At 48.0% G+C, this 17,154-nt stretch overlaps 1 protein-coding gene across 5 annotated transcripts in view; it reads left to right on the forward strand.

Moving 5' to 3' along the window:
- ZNF536 (zinc finger protein 536) overlaps window positions 1-17,154 on the forward strand; it is a 452,519-nt gene that overhangs the window by 300,092 nt on the left and 135,273 nt on the right. For 3 of the 5 annotated variants that reach the window (XM_018062250.1, XM_018062249.1, XM_018062251.1), the window contains one exon: window positions 800-2,368. In XM_018062250.1, coding sequence (XP_017917739.1) covers window positions 800-2,368 — 1,569 coding nt within the window. Of the gene's footprint in view, window positions 1-799; window positions 2,369-9,459; window positions 10,352-17,154 lie in introns of those variants that run through there. The other 2 variants (XM_018062252.1, XM_018062253.1) reach the window with 1 other exon arrangement.

Raw genomic sequence — 17,154 nt, forward strand, 5'->3', positions numbered from 1 at the left:
GACCAGTAGATAATGTTAATTTCAAATACAGAAACTAAATATATTTTGTGCCTTTTTATTACTCATTTTCTTTTAAGTTTTATTGACTGCTTTTTATCTTAACTATATGTCTTTACATGCTGCAATCATAATGCACTGTAATGGTATTAATATTTTATAGAATCGGTATTTATAGTTCTTTATTTAGAAACAATGAAGTAGGTCTGCAGATATCTGAGCCCGTCTGGAATGGTGCCCTCCAAATAATGATAAATTACTTGTGCGGTATGCCATTTGCTAATTATATCCATGATTTACTGCAGAGCAAGACTTAAATCATTCATTTCAGTCTTGCGTAACAGTGCCATAAAATTTTTAGGTTTAAAAATGGTTTCCATGTGTATAATTTAAACAAATTTTAGAGCTATTGTATACACAAAATATTGCAACCACCCATTTGTTACATACTTTGTCTTTTTAAACTTCTACTTTTAATGATCACTGTGGTTGAAATTATTATGCTTAATTTTCATAATCATAGCTTTTAAATCTACAGCCGTTTTCACATGTTAGATAAAGAAAAAGATAGCTAATTGTGTGTAGATAGTATGTCATTCCTGAATAGTCCCAAATGGTACAAAATCATTAAAAAAGCTTAAGAGTACGAATTATTCTTCTATTAAAAAACAGTTGTTCTCTAACTAATTATTAGTTTGAGCTGCTTTGTTTCCAAGAACAAATGTTGATCCTTCTAGCCTTGTTCAGCACACCAAAATGAGATTAACACTTTTTTTTTTCTCCTTATACCAAAATCTTGCAGGTGAGAAACCCTACAAATGCCCCCACTGTGATTATGCCGGTACCCAATCAGCTTCCTTAAAATACCACCTAGAACGGCACCACCGGGAGCGGCAGAATGGAGCTGGGCCACTGTCTGGGCAGCCCCCGAACCAAGACCACAGGGACGAGCTGGCCAACAAAGCCGCTTTGTTTATCAGGCCAGACATCCTGAGGGGCGCCTTTAAGGGGCTCCCCGGAATCGACTTCAGAGGTGGTCCTGCGTCTCAGCAGTGGACGTCAGGAGCGCTCTCATCCGGAGATCACACAGGACAGGCCAGTGGCATGTCTTCTGAGGCTCCTTCAGACACCCTGAAAGGCACTGACCTTCCTTCCAAAAGCACCCACTTCTCCGACATCGGGAGAGCTTATCAAAGTATCGTGAACAACGGTGTGAATTTCCAAGGGTCCTTGCAGGCATTCATGGACAGCTTTGTCCTAAGCTCCTTGAAGAAGGAGAAGGACTTGAAGGACAAAGCCCTCTCTGACCCTCCTTCCATGAAGGTCCACGGGGCGGATGGTGGCGAGGAGAAGCTGGGCGGCAGGGTGGCCCCCAGGAAGTCTGAGAAGTCTCAGTATGAGCCCCTGGACTTGTCCGTGCGGCCGGACGCTGCCTCCCTCCCGGGCTCCTCGGTGACTGTGCAAGACAGCATTGCGTGGCACGGCTGCTTGTTTTGTGCTTTCACAACGTCCTCTATGGAGCTGATGGCCCTTCACCTCCAGGCCAACCACCTGGGCAAAGCGAAACGCAAAGATAACACTATCGGGGTGACAGTCAATTGCAAAGACCAAGCCCGGGAGGCCAATAAAGCGGCCTTGCTGCCCTCGGGACAATCAAACAAAGAGATGGCGCTTTCCACCATGATGGGACCTCTAGACTCGGCTTCCGAGAAGATGGCCCAAGGACAGGTCAAAGAGACTCTGGGGGAGCAGAAGGGCGGCCCATGGCCCAGCCACGTGGACCCCTCATTCTGTAGCTTCCCATCAGACTTCTACAAGCAGTTCGGTGTTTACCCAGGCCTGCTGGGCTCGGGGGCCGCCAGCTCCTGCCCCAACAGGGAGCCCGACGGGAAGGCCTACTCCGAAGATGACGCCCCGATCCTGATCCCCGAAACCACAAATAAGAACACTACTGATGACCTCTCGGACATCGCCTCCTCGGAGGACATGGACTCCTCCAAGGGAGAAAACAACGAGGAAGAGGAAATTGACACAGAGCCGGAGGTGATGAGCAAGCCGCCTGCCCTGAGCAAGGACGGGGGCAGCGACAGCAGCGACGGCCTGCTGCCCTCAGGCGCCCCGCAGCCTGTCCAGGGACTGGCCTCCCCTCTGCCCCAGGCGTCGGAGAAGCAATGGCACAGCCCGGGCCTTCTTCCAGCCCAAGACCCCACGGCGGGCCTGCCCAAGCCGGAGCGGGGGCCCCAGGGCCTGGAGAAGCCGATGAACGTGCTGTCGGTCCTCAGGGCCTATAGCTCTGATGGCTTAGCAGCCTTTAACGGACTTGCAAGCAGCACAGCAAATTCTGGATGTATCAAGAGGCCAGACTTGTGTGGTAAGTTTTAGAGTCCTCTTCCTTTAGTTCCTTTCCCAAAAACATCAGTGCTGATCTGTGTATTTTTTAAAAATGGGGTACATTTATCCATGAGCAGATTTTGAACTACACATAAAATACCCCCAACTATGCTGTATACGCAATGTAGACAATCATGAGAGTCAAATTCATTTAGAAAGTGTCGGACCTCGTACTTTTGTGTTTCAATTTGCATTATTGTGATCTGAAATGCCTGTCTGTACTGAAGGCATGGAGAAGGGGGCGGGGTCTCACAGTATGAACCACTCCCGTTTTTTAATCCATAACTTGAGGGGGACAGGAGAAGCTTAAAAAACAAAAGGAGACCTGGTAACTTGCAAACTTTTTAGTCTTTTCAACTTAACGCATAAGATGCCTAAAGACAATTCCTTACTGCTTTGCTAAGCCAAATCTGCTTTCTGAAACTTTCCTTTATAATGACTTAGAGGATACTAAAATCATATCACACTAACCACAATGTAGAAATAAAGCGACCCGCTCTTCAAATAGGGAGATGGTTGTGGGGTGTTTGTGATTCATCTTCAGACATATCAAATGGCAGTTACTGTGACTTTGGCCTTCTATTATTGCCTTCTGTCTGTCTGTCTCTTCACCCATCTGTCCGTTGTTCTAACAAGAAGTGTACATTATGAAGTCCCTGGTTAGCAGTGTTGTGATCCTGTCTGTCTTGGATTTATGCCTGCCTGATCTTGTTAGCAAATTGGCAATTCTTTACTTCCTTAAAGAATATGTTTACTCCAAAGTAATTCCAGATCTTAAAAAGTAATGCTAGATTTGAAGCCTAGAACTACATCAAATGAATGTCGGTGTGGGCAGGGAGGATCAAAGTCATTCTCTCGGCACCCAGATATTCTTATTTGAAAGTCTTTCTCCAAATTGAAGCTCAGTGTGTTATTTCCAGCCCCAAATTTCCCCTCTAGAGACAAATGACCATGGTATCTTCCCATCTGTAGCCCATGAATGCATTTCTGTGACTTTACTTGTTCAAAAAAGGAAGGAAGGGAGGGAGGGAGGGAGCAAGGAAAGAAAGAAGGAAGAGAGGGAGGGAGTGAAGATCCTATTTAACTTCTGAATCCTGACATTCCTTTTAGCACAGAGTGGGATTCAGCAAGCTGGATTCAGTTCATAATTTAAATTGATATATTTCTTTTTCTCTCTCCTTCCCTAATTCACTAAGAACTGGATCAAGCAGTCAGAAATATTTTTTGAATTGTCAAAAATCACTAAATGGATTTCTGACAGCTCAAAAAAATATTGACAGTTCCTTACGCTGAATGATTCATAAGGCCCCATTAACCAGCACCCCCAGATCTATTTTTAGTCACATACAATTCATTACTTTTGAAGCTGTTAAAAACAATATTTAAAGGAAGGAGAAAAGGGTTTCATGTCAGTCCAATTTTTTTTTCTTTTCTTCCAGGGGAGCGATGTTTGTCTTTTTTTTTTTTTTTTTTTTTTATTGTTGTTGTTTTAAGTTTGTGATTGGAGTGCTTTCTTTTTCATTGTTGTTCGGGGATTTTTTTTAAAAAGTCTATTTTCAGTTCTTTCAAATACCTACGTAGGACCATAGTTCCTGCCAGGAATCCATGCATCAGAAAAGATCAAAACCTGGCATGTTTATAAGCTCATTATTATTGAAATGAGCTCATATTACCCCTATTAATTTTCCCATCGTCCTATCAATGCCGAGCGAAGGCTGCCTGCCTTTGAGGAAGCATGCCTGCTTGTGTCCTTTTGCACCAGGCGAGGGTGGAGGGGAAACAGTATCAGGGAGCCCTTTCCTCTGAGCTGTAGCTCTCAGGCCCTTCTCCCCCTCCCCAAATAGCAGCTCCCCACACTCCCCTGACATTTCTGGGGTACAAGCAAAAGCTTTGCTTAGTCAGCCTTTCAGCCACTGGGTGACAGCCTGGTAAGTTGCAGCCCCTGTCCTGAAAGGGGAGTGTAGACCCTCAGCCCAGCCAGGCTCCAGGGTACCTGGTTGCTTCCCAGCGGGGTATCCAGGTCCCACTACTCCACCTTGAACTCATGGTAAGATGCCAAAAGTAACTCCAGCCAAAAATGCCGATTTTTAGAGAGCACAAGTTCTGTATTTCATTTATCCTCATGTCTTCTGCATCCTCTTGCTTAGTTTGGGAGCAGGCAAGAAAGGCTCTTCCCTGGCCTCTGTGTTTGCTTGGGTGGGGGCGGATATCTTGACTCTGTCCAGTTCTCATTCCCCTCTCCCATGCTGGCCTACCATAATCAAAATCCTCTTCTTGATTTCTTACTGGCTGTTGTGACATGGGAGGGCCAGGCATATTCATCCTCCCTAAAAACTGATATCTGGGAGGGAAACTTAAACTCACTGAGCTACAGAGGGGGCATCTGGGGCCATTTTTCTTCCTGCCTAGTCTACTGTCTTTTTAGCATTGCAAAAAGCACAAATGATAGTTGAAAACCTCAAACTCCCATTGGCTTGACTTTGCCAAGGTGGATATGATATTGGCACAAGGAATCAAATATTCCTAATGTTTATTCCTTCCTCTCTGCTCCACTCAGAATAGATATGGGTTTTCAAACAGGCCCACCAGCTTGATAGCTGGTTTCCTCAAGAAGCTGGGCTTTGCACAACCAAAGGATTATTCTGATAGTTCTTATCTCAAGAGAGTTCGCATTTGATTTTGCCTGGTTAGTAAACCCAAATCCCTGCTTTGATGCCCCTACAAACAGGCTTGTCGGAGGAGCTAATGTCCATCTGTATCTATTCTCATGGGTGTAAGATTGTTGGGAGAAGCATCAGTACAGATCTTGTTCAAGTCATGTAGAGCCCTCTCCCCACCAGAGTTCAGTGGCTCTGCTGACACAGGCTGGTGAGTGGAGAAGGGGCCTTTAACCCTCAGTTTATGGATGATCCTGACGTTGTAGGCTCTGCTTCTGGATTCTTAATTCTGCATGCCTGCTCTCTAACTTTTAAGGCTCTGGCCCTACATTCCTTAGTGTCGTAGGCCTGGGGTCTTGGCCTATGTGTGCTGTCTACTCCTAGGCAATACAGAAGTGAGAGACAACCAGGAGAAAGGCCATCCCAGCCAGCTGGGTAGGGGAGGCATGCAGCATTTGCCAACATTGAGAGCTTGAGTGTGAACTTCTAAAGATCAGAGACGTGTCACAGATGATCCTAGGAAGGTGACTGAGCCATCTTGGAGTAAACTGAAGGGCATGTGTTGTTGGCTTCTAGAGTGAGTCAGGTCCCACTCTGGGCCTGATCACATTACAAGAAATCCTGCTCCAATCAAAGTCCCCGTTTCCAGGCTCCAGGCATGGCCCACCTTTCTTTAGTCTGTTGAAGAGCATAATGTACAAGGGCACTCCCATGCCATGGGAGAACTTGGATGTGCCCTTGGTTTTGTTGGAATGGATTTGACCTTGGTCTTGTAATGGGACAGGATCCATGTGATTATCTAATAAGAGGGGCCAGGGCAGACCAGGGCAGCATTCATATCCACTGAAAAGACAAGGCAGACAGCTCCTTTGTCTAGGCTGAGAAATCTGATGAACTGTTGTATCAACCAGTAGCTTGGAATCTGAGAGTGCTCCAGTGGGCCCCAGACCTCACAGAGGTGGTTCTGCACCATACCTGTGGGGCTGGCTGCATGGCCCAAGGACAGAACTTGCTTCTCTCCAGAGTTTGTGGATTTGAAGAGCAGCCACTACTTTTATTTTTGAACCCTACATAGATGACTGGTAACCATGGTGTGCTGAGCAGTTTGCTCTATGTTCTTTGGTGAGCCCAAGAGTAGGGTTGATGGTGAAGAACTAAAGTCAAATTAAGGGAAAGGAAGTGAGCAGGGTACAACCCCCCTTACTCCTGGAGTAACCAACCCTCAGGGAAGCCCAGCTGAGTGAGGAGAATCTAGCAGCTTGTCTCTGGTGGGCTTGAGGTCCTTGTACAGTGGCTCCCAGACCAAGTGACCCACTGAGCCTGGGAGGAAGCAAGTGAGAAGGCAGGGTCATTAACAGCAATTGATTCAGTATTCCCTATTAGGGGGCAACTGGCTTCCCTGACCCAAATTATGTCTGAGACCAAGAGTTCTCTCATGGCAATGAGAGAATGAGGACCCCTCCCCTTTCCTGGGGGGGGGGGGAACAGGTTTCAAAAAGCTCTGTGCCTCATGTATTCTAAAATGTCTGATGACATGATAGAAGCTCAACTGTTTTTGAAATGTGACTTCTGTCCTGCAAAAACCTTGTTGATTTCTCAGCATAGGCAGTCTGAAAATATTCACCGTTTTATCAGCTATACAGTCTAGAGCAGGGGTAGGCAACTACTTCCCTAGGTTAGAGAGTGAGCCCATTAGGCTTGCAGGCTCTGTGGTCTCTGCTGGGCAGCACAGAGCAGCCAGCAAGCAATAAGGAAGCAAATGGGCATGTCTGCATTCCAGTAAGCTTTATTTACTGACACAGCAGTGGGCTAGAATTGGCCCAGAGGTCCTAGTGTGTCCGCCCCTGCTAGAGTATAAAGAAGGTTGCATTGCTGTGGTCATCCCTAGAAAAGATATGTGAAAACCGTCCTCTGCAACCCCACTGGCCTGTGAGATGATGCGGGCAGGACTCAGGTCAGCAGCTGCAACATTCCATCTATTGCCGTTTAATGCCAGAGGTGCAGGAGATTTTCTGAGAGTGAGAGGGGACTTGTAGACCTACATGGCCTTGAGTAGCTTTTTCTGGAAGGTCACATCTCTGTCTATGTGTAAAAGACTTGCAAGAGAACACCCTCCTCCGTGACTCATGGTGGGTCTACGGCCGCCACCATCACAGCCAAAGCAGGCAGACAAGAAAGACACAGGATCTCTTTGATGGACAGAAGCGTAAGGATAAAAAGAGATGATGGAGGTAGAAGAGCTTGGATGAATGGAGCTGATATTTTCTAGAAGAGATGATGTCCACATTAGGCTATCACAAGGAGGTGATGTCACTGCCCAAACATCTTTGGGTTGCAGTCGTCCCTTTTAGCCCTGAGCAGGTACAAATCTTACTTTCCATCAAGGTTATAGAGACACATTTTATTTCCTTATGTCTGCCATGCCAAGTCACTGATGGCTGTTTCTGGGTATGTGGGTATGTTAGCCTGGCAATTTAGTGGTGACATCCCACCACTGTGGTCACACCCTTCCAGTTTCTACCCAGTTCGCTTCAGAGTAGGAAATGTCTTACCACCTCAGGCTTTGGTCAAGAAATGGCTAATGTCTGTGGTTAGTCAGGGATTTCCAAGCACGCTGTGGCTGGGGTGTGTGACACTGTACACACTGCATATGTATGCATGAAGACACCCAAGCACAGGCTCCTGATGCATAGCCCATGATAGGTGGTATGTTTTTCGGTCTCGTGGACAATTCTTAGTTTTAAGGTGTGGCCCTGAAGTCAACAGGTCCTAATGGAGAAAGAAAATTAGTTAAATGGCACAGAAAGAGAACCACCAAATCCAAATCCACCAAGTGTACAGGTGCCCAGATTCAGCCAACGCATGGGAGGGCAGTGAGCCTAGGAGGCCCAGGGAATCTCTGTCATAGGGTCTTGTCTCTAGAGCTGCCATGCTTTATTTAAAGCCAAATGAGCAATTATCCTTCTCTTCTCTTCTTCCTAAGCTGACTCTTATTATCAGCTTACGGACACTGTGGATAAAGCACAATTTTTGCACTCCCTTTCTTTGCCCAATTTTATCATTTCTAGGTTGGCTGTTGACTCCCATTGTCCAGGCTGCCCCCAGTCATAGTGCATGTCCAGGGCCTGATGTTAGACCTCAGTAGGGAGGATCAATTGGCTTGTCCTGAAGTCCAGGGGCAGATCCTTTCAATTAATGCAAATTGCCACCCCATCCTGCCTGCTCTGCCCCTGCTGACTGCCTCACAGCTGGCTGCAGAGCCTTTCCCTTTGTCTCTGGTGGGACAAAGCACAGGTGCTATCCCCTCAGGGGATATCTCCCACAGAAACCAGCGCCCTGGACAGGCTCTCCCCTGGCCCCATCCAGAGCCTCACGGGGTGCAGCCTCTTTGGGTGACAGCCCTCTCCAAACTCTTTCGGCATTCTACTCCTCCTCCCTTTCCTTCTGTTTAAATTAAATGGGAATGCCACTGACGTGATGTCGTTTGCACTGCGGGATGACAGAACTGTTGTGTGAATACCATTGTATTTGCCAAATGGTCCACTCGTCATTTCAGAACAAACAAATGGATGGTGTCTGTAAGTCGGCAAACACTGGTGACATTTAGCCTTGTTTATGTTCCTTTCCTTTTGCTGCATATTTTTGGCTCCAAAAGCTACTGTCTGAATCAACAGTGCCTCCGAAGCAGAAGTCTGGTAGCTTTCATTTTGGTTGCCGTATCCATGTTCTCTTTGGATCGCATGATACCTGTTGCCCAGGATCAAGCCTGGGCTGGGAGAAGAGACCAACCAAACTCTTTGGTTCAAAACATACATGCCTGTATACAGTAATTTTTCCTCCCTAATGATGACTTCAAATTGGGAGAGAGGAGGAGAATGCCGAGTGAAGAGAGTGTTGTCAGAATGGACATCCACATCCCTGGGGAAATGCAAGCCTCCAGGCAGGCCCAGCCACCGCCATATGCAATAGGAGCAGCGTGACCCTATGTGTATCTTGAGTGCTTTTGGGGACCCTGGGCTTAAGCTTTGGGGTCTGCCTTCTGAGGCTGCTGAATCAAAGTGGTGGTTGGCATGGACAGCCATCTAGCTACAGACATCTTAGCTGCTGAAGGAATCAGGTTCTTTCTTCTTTTTATTCAGATGTTATGTGCCAAGCCCAGGTTTCAGATAAGTAGTAATTATCTCCTATTACTTAGCTCTGATCAACAGCACCTCTGCATCTAATTGCCAACCTGCTCTAATCACATAGACTATTCTTGCTTTAGCCAGAGATGGAAGGACCAAATTTTATAAATATGGCTTTATTGTCATCATTTCATTAAACAATTAGGGAGTGTGGCCCTGCCCTTGCTTTCGAATGCCTCTAGCCCACATGGTTTCTGGATTGTTTAATGAATCTGCACATTTTCTTGCAGGTAAGTGACACCCCCTGTTCTAGTCGGTCTAGCTGGATTTGCCCTTGTCTGTTCGTGCTCCTCGGTGGCTATCTGCAGCTTGTTAATCGTGTAAAGTCAAGAGAAGACTGTATACACATATGTGTGTTGAATAAACAATTACTATTGGCATAGGTATGTGTATACACATGGCACACCAACCTACAGTATATATAGCGAAGAATCAGGGAGACTAAAAATACTGCCCCATATGTTCCACTATTAGCGAAGGATGGGGAAGGCTTAGTAACTTGAGCGAGAGAGAAAATTCCCTCAGAGTCACGAATTCTGCAAAACAAACACTGGTGGATTGGAGCCCCTTCACCTGTGGAAACCCTGTTGGGGGGGCTTCCGCTCAGCACAGCTTCTAGAAGCGGGCCCTGTGATGGTCTCGTTGGCATTACTGCTTGTGTCCGATTGTCCTGTATTTTGTAACACTTTAGAAGAATACAGAAAAGTGCAGTAATTCTCTTTCTCCATAGTATTTAAGCAGTAATATTGCTAGTTTAATATTGTGTCAGGTCGTCACGTTAACCAGGAGCAGATGACAATAAAGTACCAGTGAACAGCACCTCAACATGCACTCCTTAAAAATGGTGATTGAAGCCAAATGTGTAAACTTGTACTGGGTTATCGTGTGCTTTGGAATAGAGTATTGTTGAAGTAATTAGAAGATATATGAAGGTGTTCCTGGTAATGAAGGCATGTAAGTTATAATAATTGTAGCTTTCTGAATAAGTGTCAAACTATATCTCTAAGTGTGCTGTATGCTGAGTTACAAGTTAGGTCATTTATGAATGGAATGTAAAACAATACTAAAAATGCTTCAATAACTTATCTTGGTATTGCTAATAAAAAAAGCTGTGAAACATTAGTGCAGTTTTGAGTCATTATGTTAATTCACTCCGCAACACCCTCCACCTTGACATCCCTCTGTCTGTTGGAAGCCTCAACAGGACATTCAGGGACGCTAGAGATGCTGTCCCATGGGCTGTTTGCTGGGTCGCCTGCCAAGTTTTCCACCCATTTCTAGGTGGCCCCAAGAGTTACAGCTCCTAAACATACAAATGTCAAGGCACCTCCCCATTGGGTGGGGTGACCGTGGTGGGTTTGGGGAGAGCCATCTGTGTGCACAAGTGTCTCTCAGGTGGGTGATTAGACCCCACGACAGCTCACAGGCCCTGTGTCCCTCATCCCCTGTGTGGAGGATGACACACGCCTGGCCTTGGTGCAGCAGACTTTACCATTTTCTTTTCATCCTGTGAAGCATAGTTTTACATGGAAAGGCCCTTGGAATCGCCGGAGTGTGGAACTTCACTGCGATATTTTGGTTGTGCCCTTGTCTGTTGTAAGAGGCTTCTCCCAGCTCCGCCCCCACCCCCATCACAGCATGAGACACGAAGCAAGGATTTAACTTTTCTTTTGTAATTGCTTAGGTTTTTTTTTTTTTTGTCCATGAGCTGGACTTTAGGCACCTGCCACTTCAACAGTGTTACCAAGCTTCTCTAATTGGGCGTGTTTTGTAAACTTCTAAATTCCATGCACATGCTGCTGCCTGGCTAACTGGTCCTGGGGGTGGGGGAGGTATTATCATTGTTTGACTGAATCCCAAGCCCCAAGCATGGTCTCCCCCTCTCCAAATAAATGAAGTGTCCTGTGTGCAAGGGAGCGAAAGCCCAGAAGGGTCCACTGGAACATGTAGGTCAGCCTTGTCACCTTGACTGCTGAAGATATTCCCTTCAGTAGGTCTCATGGAAATTGTCCAAGCAACCCCGAAGATCATAGAGTACAGGATTAGGTTGTGTCTTATTGGAGATAAGAGGTGAAAGTGAGAGATTCTGAGAACAGGCTACTGTTCCATGAAGCTGAGAACATGCATTGTGGGTTCTGATGGAAAACTTGGTGGATGCCCACATGCCTAGCCAAGATATAGCGAGTGACCCCAACCACATCTACCTGGACCAGCTTTGACCAGCAGTGTGTAGGCAGAGCCTGAACGGAAAGAAAGACTCTGGGGGTGGGGGGGGATCCCATCTTTGTTTCCAGTGCCACCTGAGTCTGAGGAACTGCCCTGGGACAAGAATTCATCCCTGCCCTTTCCTGGGTCCCTGCCTCCTGATGGCTCCATGAGGCCTGCATCACCTCCTCACACACACCAAGCCTCTGTGAGCCTGTTCTCTCCACCAGGGCCTGAAGCCACGCTGGGTTTTAGAAGCCACATTTACAGCTCCCAAGGAGGGGCTCACCACTATCCACTCTGTGAAGGCAAGGGGCACCCTCTTTAACCTCTGGCCAGGATGCAGTGAGGACCAGAGGGCTCTGTTGAAGGGCCTGGGGTTGAACACATAGTCCCTGGCACTGTTCTTCATTTACAGTCATTTGCACACTGTGGGAACCCTTGCCGAGACCACCATTCCAGCAGGGAAGGGGCTGGGAGTCCAGTGCAGCGTGAGTGGCCAGGTCTTGGCAACAGAGGCAGAACCGTTGCAGGAAACAGATCATCCTGGCTCCTCGTGCTGACTGCAGGAAAGTTCCCTGGAGCCCCCATCCAGGCGTCTATTTCCCTCTTCCCTCCACGAGGGCTCGATTTCCCTAACAGGGTCTCCACATTTCCACTTCGAAAGCAGGGGGTATTTCCTGGGTTGCTCCCCTGGGGGAGCTTCTCAAGCTTAGAGGAGACCTTGGTGGATTTTCTCCTCCAATTTTTTATGAGCTGCCCCCAGCCTCCTACCCCCCTCATTTCACAACCCTCCCTCCTCTGCCCCCTTCTTCCCTACCTCCCTCTCATCCCCCTGCCTCTGGGGAAGAACTCCTTTCTCACCAGCTGAGTGTTCTCGGGAACATCCTATCTATGGCCGTGAGGGAGCTGAGTGCATCCAGGCCTCTGGATGAGCTGACTTCATTTCACAGCTCAGCGTGGGGGCCGGCGGTCCTGTTTCTGGAAGCCTGCCTCCCCCTCCCCATCCCCACGTGGCATTACAAAAAGCGCAACTTGTTTGGACTCAGATTTGGGGCAACCCCAAGCATCCCCTACGACTCTACCCTTGGCTCTAAAGCCTAGACCCTTCTAAGCAAGGACGGCCCACTGGTCTGAGGTGGAAAGAGGGGAAAGGAGTTTCAAGGAGGTAACTGTGCCATGAGATGGGACAGACTGAGGGGGAGAAGGCTTGTGCAGCTCATGGTGAAAACTAGTCTTCAAGTCCACTTCTTCAGTTACTCATGTTTCGAAGAAACTCACATGTTCTGGTGCAGGGGAAAAGAGTCAAAATTTTGGGAGACGATTTCTTCTTACCTATAGTCACTCTTTCTCAAAGAAACATCATGATGAATGAATTACAGCCCTAAGCATGCAGCTCAACATGTACAGTGTTATCTGCGCAGGAGTGGACTTTGTCTCTAGAGCAAACGGTGCATTCTCAAGGTTAAAGTTGGGAAACTCTGCGCAGCAGTTTCATAAGCAAAGGTCTCCATCTGTGCACCCAGAAATTGGCTGGCTGTATGAAGGGTTTGTCGTTCACGCTCTTTGTGGAGTTGTTCAGACACACCCATCTAATGGTAACCCACTGCTCACGAGGTTAAGTTTTCTTTTTGAACTTCTGTTGTTGTCAAATTAATATAATATACTCTCAATTATCCACAGAAAAGGAGAAAGGCAACCAAGCAGGGAAAGCAAATTTGCAATTAATTTACCAAATTATTGCTCTTTTTATATGATGGACAAGTTGCTTTTCTCTTTGGAACTCAAGTGTTTTGTATGTCCTGCGGGGAGGGCTGGGGCAGTTGCAAGGACAAGCCACCCAACTTGTCCCTGCACCTAGGGACCGGGTGGAAGCAGCTGTCTTACTGGGGTACAGAGGCCTCAGGGTTTAACTGGGGGGTTCACAGAATGTTGGGCTCTTTCTTGTCAAGGGGAGTCCATTAATCTTCTCAGTCTTTCAGGAGCCCATGGCTGATCTACTCAGGGTCTCACCAGAGCACAGCCTGACATAAGGAGTGGGGTACAGTTTGTGCAGCTGGGGGGGCAGTCCTGAGAGGCATGTTTGAGGGTGCTGACAGGGCTGCCACTGATCAGGGGCTAGGCCTTGTCCCCTGGGGATCCTCCAGGACACAATGTGACATTCACCTCAGAATGACCCCTGAGGGCTGAAGAACCTGGGGCATTTATCCACCAGCTCTGCAGCTCTCCGTAGTTGAGAGTCACTGCAGCTCACCCTGGAGAAGGCGATGGCACCCCACTCCAGTACTCTTGCCTGGAAAATCCCATGGGCGGAGGAGCCTGGTGGGCTGTAGTCCATGGAGTCGCTACTAGTCGGACACGACTGAGCGACTTCCCTTTCACTTTTCACTTTCATGCATTGGAGAAGGAAATGGCAACCCACTCCAGTGTTCTTGCCTGGATAATCCCAGGGATGGGGGAGCCTGGTGGGCTGCCGTCTATGGGGTCACACAGAGTCGGACATGACTGAAGCAACTTAGCAGCAGCAGCAGCTCACCCAACAGCAAAACAGTCACAATCAGAGAGAAACAAGAGGCCACTGGCATCCTAGGGAGCCAGAGGGGAAGGGGTCGGGCACGGACAGCGTCCAGCACAAGCCAGAACCCCTTGGTCTGAGGATTTTTACATCCCTGGCACACTGCAGAGGGTCACCAGTCTTCCAGAGCCCAGGGTGAGGGCAGATTCATACTCTAAGGTGGGAAGCGAACTGCAGATTTTAAATATTGGGACACGCACTCAGCTCAGGGCCAGGCTGTCTGGAAGCTGGTCGGAGGGCTGACCCGGGGGTCAGAGGACCTACAGTATCTGTAGATACAGTCACACTCCAAGGAGCTTAGACAAGTCCCCTCAGTATCCTCTTGGGTCTCAAATTCTATGGTATTGAGGATCCCTGTTTCCTTAATTTTTCTGGTGACTGTCTAAGACTCCATCTGTTCTAGAGTCCTCATGAGCACTCAAGTCTTGCAGGGTCCCAGATGTGGACACCAAGTTGGTCTTCCCACAAGTACATGAACGTGTGGGGTTTCAGTCTAAGAATGGGGCATATGAATACTTGCTTCTTCATCAAGACATTTTTATTAACTCGTAAGAAGAGCATTGAGGCATTTCCCTTCTAATTCTAGAATCTAGAATTTTTTTTAAAAGAGGGAGTCAATAAATGTGGATCTTTGGGTTCATAGTAGTGCAAGAAAAATCTGATTATTTAACTTTTTTTCATTTTACAGCCTATTGTATTCACAGTGGCGCTTGGGTATTTTCATGATGATTAAGGTTTCCTCAAGTGCTTTACTGACATCAACTTGATAATCCAAGGTGCCCCTCTTGGGTGTGACAGTATGTAGTCCCTCTTGGGAGCCCCCCACTCCCACCCATCACTCCAACCCAGTAACACTTAGAAGGAAAGGCGGGAGGTAGGGAGGGAAGAGGGGTCATGCTGTCCTCCATCTTGCATGCATGGGGCATGAGGAACAATTCACATCCCTTTCCATATCTGCAACCCTTCCACTCTTCCATCCTCAGCATTCCTGTGGCCACTCAAAGTCACTGTTGGCTAGCAAGCCCCCAAGTTTGGGACAGTGTGTACTAGCTCCAACTTTGAACTCCTCCATTCCTTGGCTTTTGTTTAATTTAAAAAAATTATCTTGGAGTATAGTTGATTTACCATGTTCTGTTAGTTTCAGGTGTACAGAGAAGTGATTCAGTTATACATATCCATTTATCTATTCCTTTTCAGGTTCTTCCCCCATATGGGTTATTACAGTGTACCGAGGAGAGTTCGCTGTGCTCTACAGTAGAGTTGGGGTTGATTGCTCTAGTTTTGTTATCCATCAAAGGATACGCTTGTGTACCCTTGTGCATCCTCAAGACAATGAAATGAATTTGAATGAGTAAGTTGGAGGTTGGCAGACCATCCACATTTCAGTTATTTTAGGATTTCTGATGCCATGCAGGCCCCAGGCAGGGTTGCCATGAAGACTCATATTCCCTAAGACCTTGACAAGTGGAGAGAGAATTTGGGTAAGGTAATGCAAAGCCTGGAGCTCCTCATTCTTGCCAATCTGTACTCACCACCTGAAGGCCTCTTTCTAGACAGCCTCACTGGGATTCCATCCCATCCATGGAGAAAGGTGTGCTGGGGTTCAATGATACCATTCCTGGGATGTACAGACATCACCCCTGTTGGCTCCAACTGAACTCTTTTTCTTTTTCTTATGCTGCAAAGGATTTACAATTAGGAGATTTTTAAAAAAATGTCCAGTGGTCAGCTAGCAGGAACAGTGCTTCTTATATAGCAGCTTTTGCTTTCATAGGGAAACTTTGGGCTTGAAGTGTCATCTCAAAATCACATTCAGGCAATTCAATTTAAATCACCAGGGGGATTTTCTTGAGAACTTTGGGATAAATACCTTCACAAAGTGAGTAATCCTGTCTCCTTTGCACAGGTGTGTGCCTGGACTTCTTTATTGTGGGGCGGCTCTGGGAAGCCCCAGCTCTTTTTCATGACACAGGAGATGTGTGGGTGCAGAGGCAGGCTGACCTCAGCATCCTGGGACACACGGGAGGGAGAGGGTCTTTGGATTTGGGGTGGGGCATGAGGGGTTTCCCAGTGGTGGAAAGAGGGGTCCCTGCGGGCACAGTGCTTCTGGTCGGCCTTGTTCAGGCCTGATGGTCTGAGGCAGCCGGGGAGCAGGAGGGGCCTGTAGGCCTCAGAATCTCCCGACTTTACACCAATCCAGAGTCTGGAGGGGTGGGCCTGGGATGAGAGGACAGACAGTCACCGTGAGACCAAGAGCAGGAAGGATCAGACAAGGAGAGGGGTGAAGAGCAGTGAGTGAGAGGTGCGGATGAAGAGAGAAAGGAGAGACGTGAAGGTTGGAGTGGAGAGTAAGGGGAAGGTGTGAAGAAGGGAGACTGGAGACCTGGGGAGATGAAGGGGAGGAAGGAGACAGTGAGAGAACAGAAAACCAGTATGAACAGACTAAAAGAAACATGATGGAGATGGCATCTGGAGAGGGGAGGAAAGCAGGAAATAGAGTGAGGAAGAGGAGAAGAGCCAGCAGAACAGAGAGCATGTGGCAGGGAGGAACCTTCCGGAAGCCACCTGGGGTTTAGAGGTGGTCAGAGGGCCTGCTGCCGTGGGTGGGGCGAGGGGCAGGGGCAGGGGCCTGGGGAGGCTCTGAGTGTAGCACCTGGTGGCCCAGGCCGGCTTCTCAGCGGCGCCCTCCCCCTACTCCCCACCACCAGCTTCAGGAGGAAACGCTGCAGCTTAATCAGAATTATTTACAAGATAATGGTCCATTGTTTGCACTAAGACAGATGTTGACTGTGGGAACTTTGTGTTTTATGCTCCTTTCCCTGCTCTGCCTTCCCTGGGTGCAGATGGGATCGAAGTCATGTGAGTTATTATTCCCCGAATTGGAAATTTGGAGGCGCCTTCACCCCAGCCCCTACTTGGCTGGGCTGCCAAGCTGGGCCGGCACCAGGCAGGCAGGCAGCGAGCGGGGACAGTAGCTGCTGGCGGCAGGGTCAGCCAGGGCCTGTGGCCCCCCTCCCAGCCCCTCGAGGCAGCCTGTGATTAAGAAGGTCTTGTTTCCTTGAGGGGCGGGGCGGAGCAGTAGCCTTTGCTGGTGGACAGGAAGGGCACTCTCTGATTAAGATGCACTTGCTGTTTGTTGAGTCAG

This window comes from Capra hircus, chromosome 18, assembly GCF_001704415.2.
Source record: "Capra hircus breed San Clemente chromosome 18, ASM170441v1, whole genome shotgun sequence".
Lineage (NCBI taxonomy): Eukaryota > Metazoa > Chordata > Mammalia > Artiodactyla > Bovidae > Capra > Capra hircus.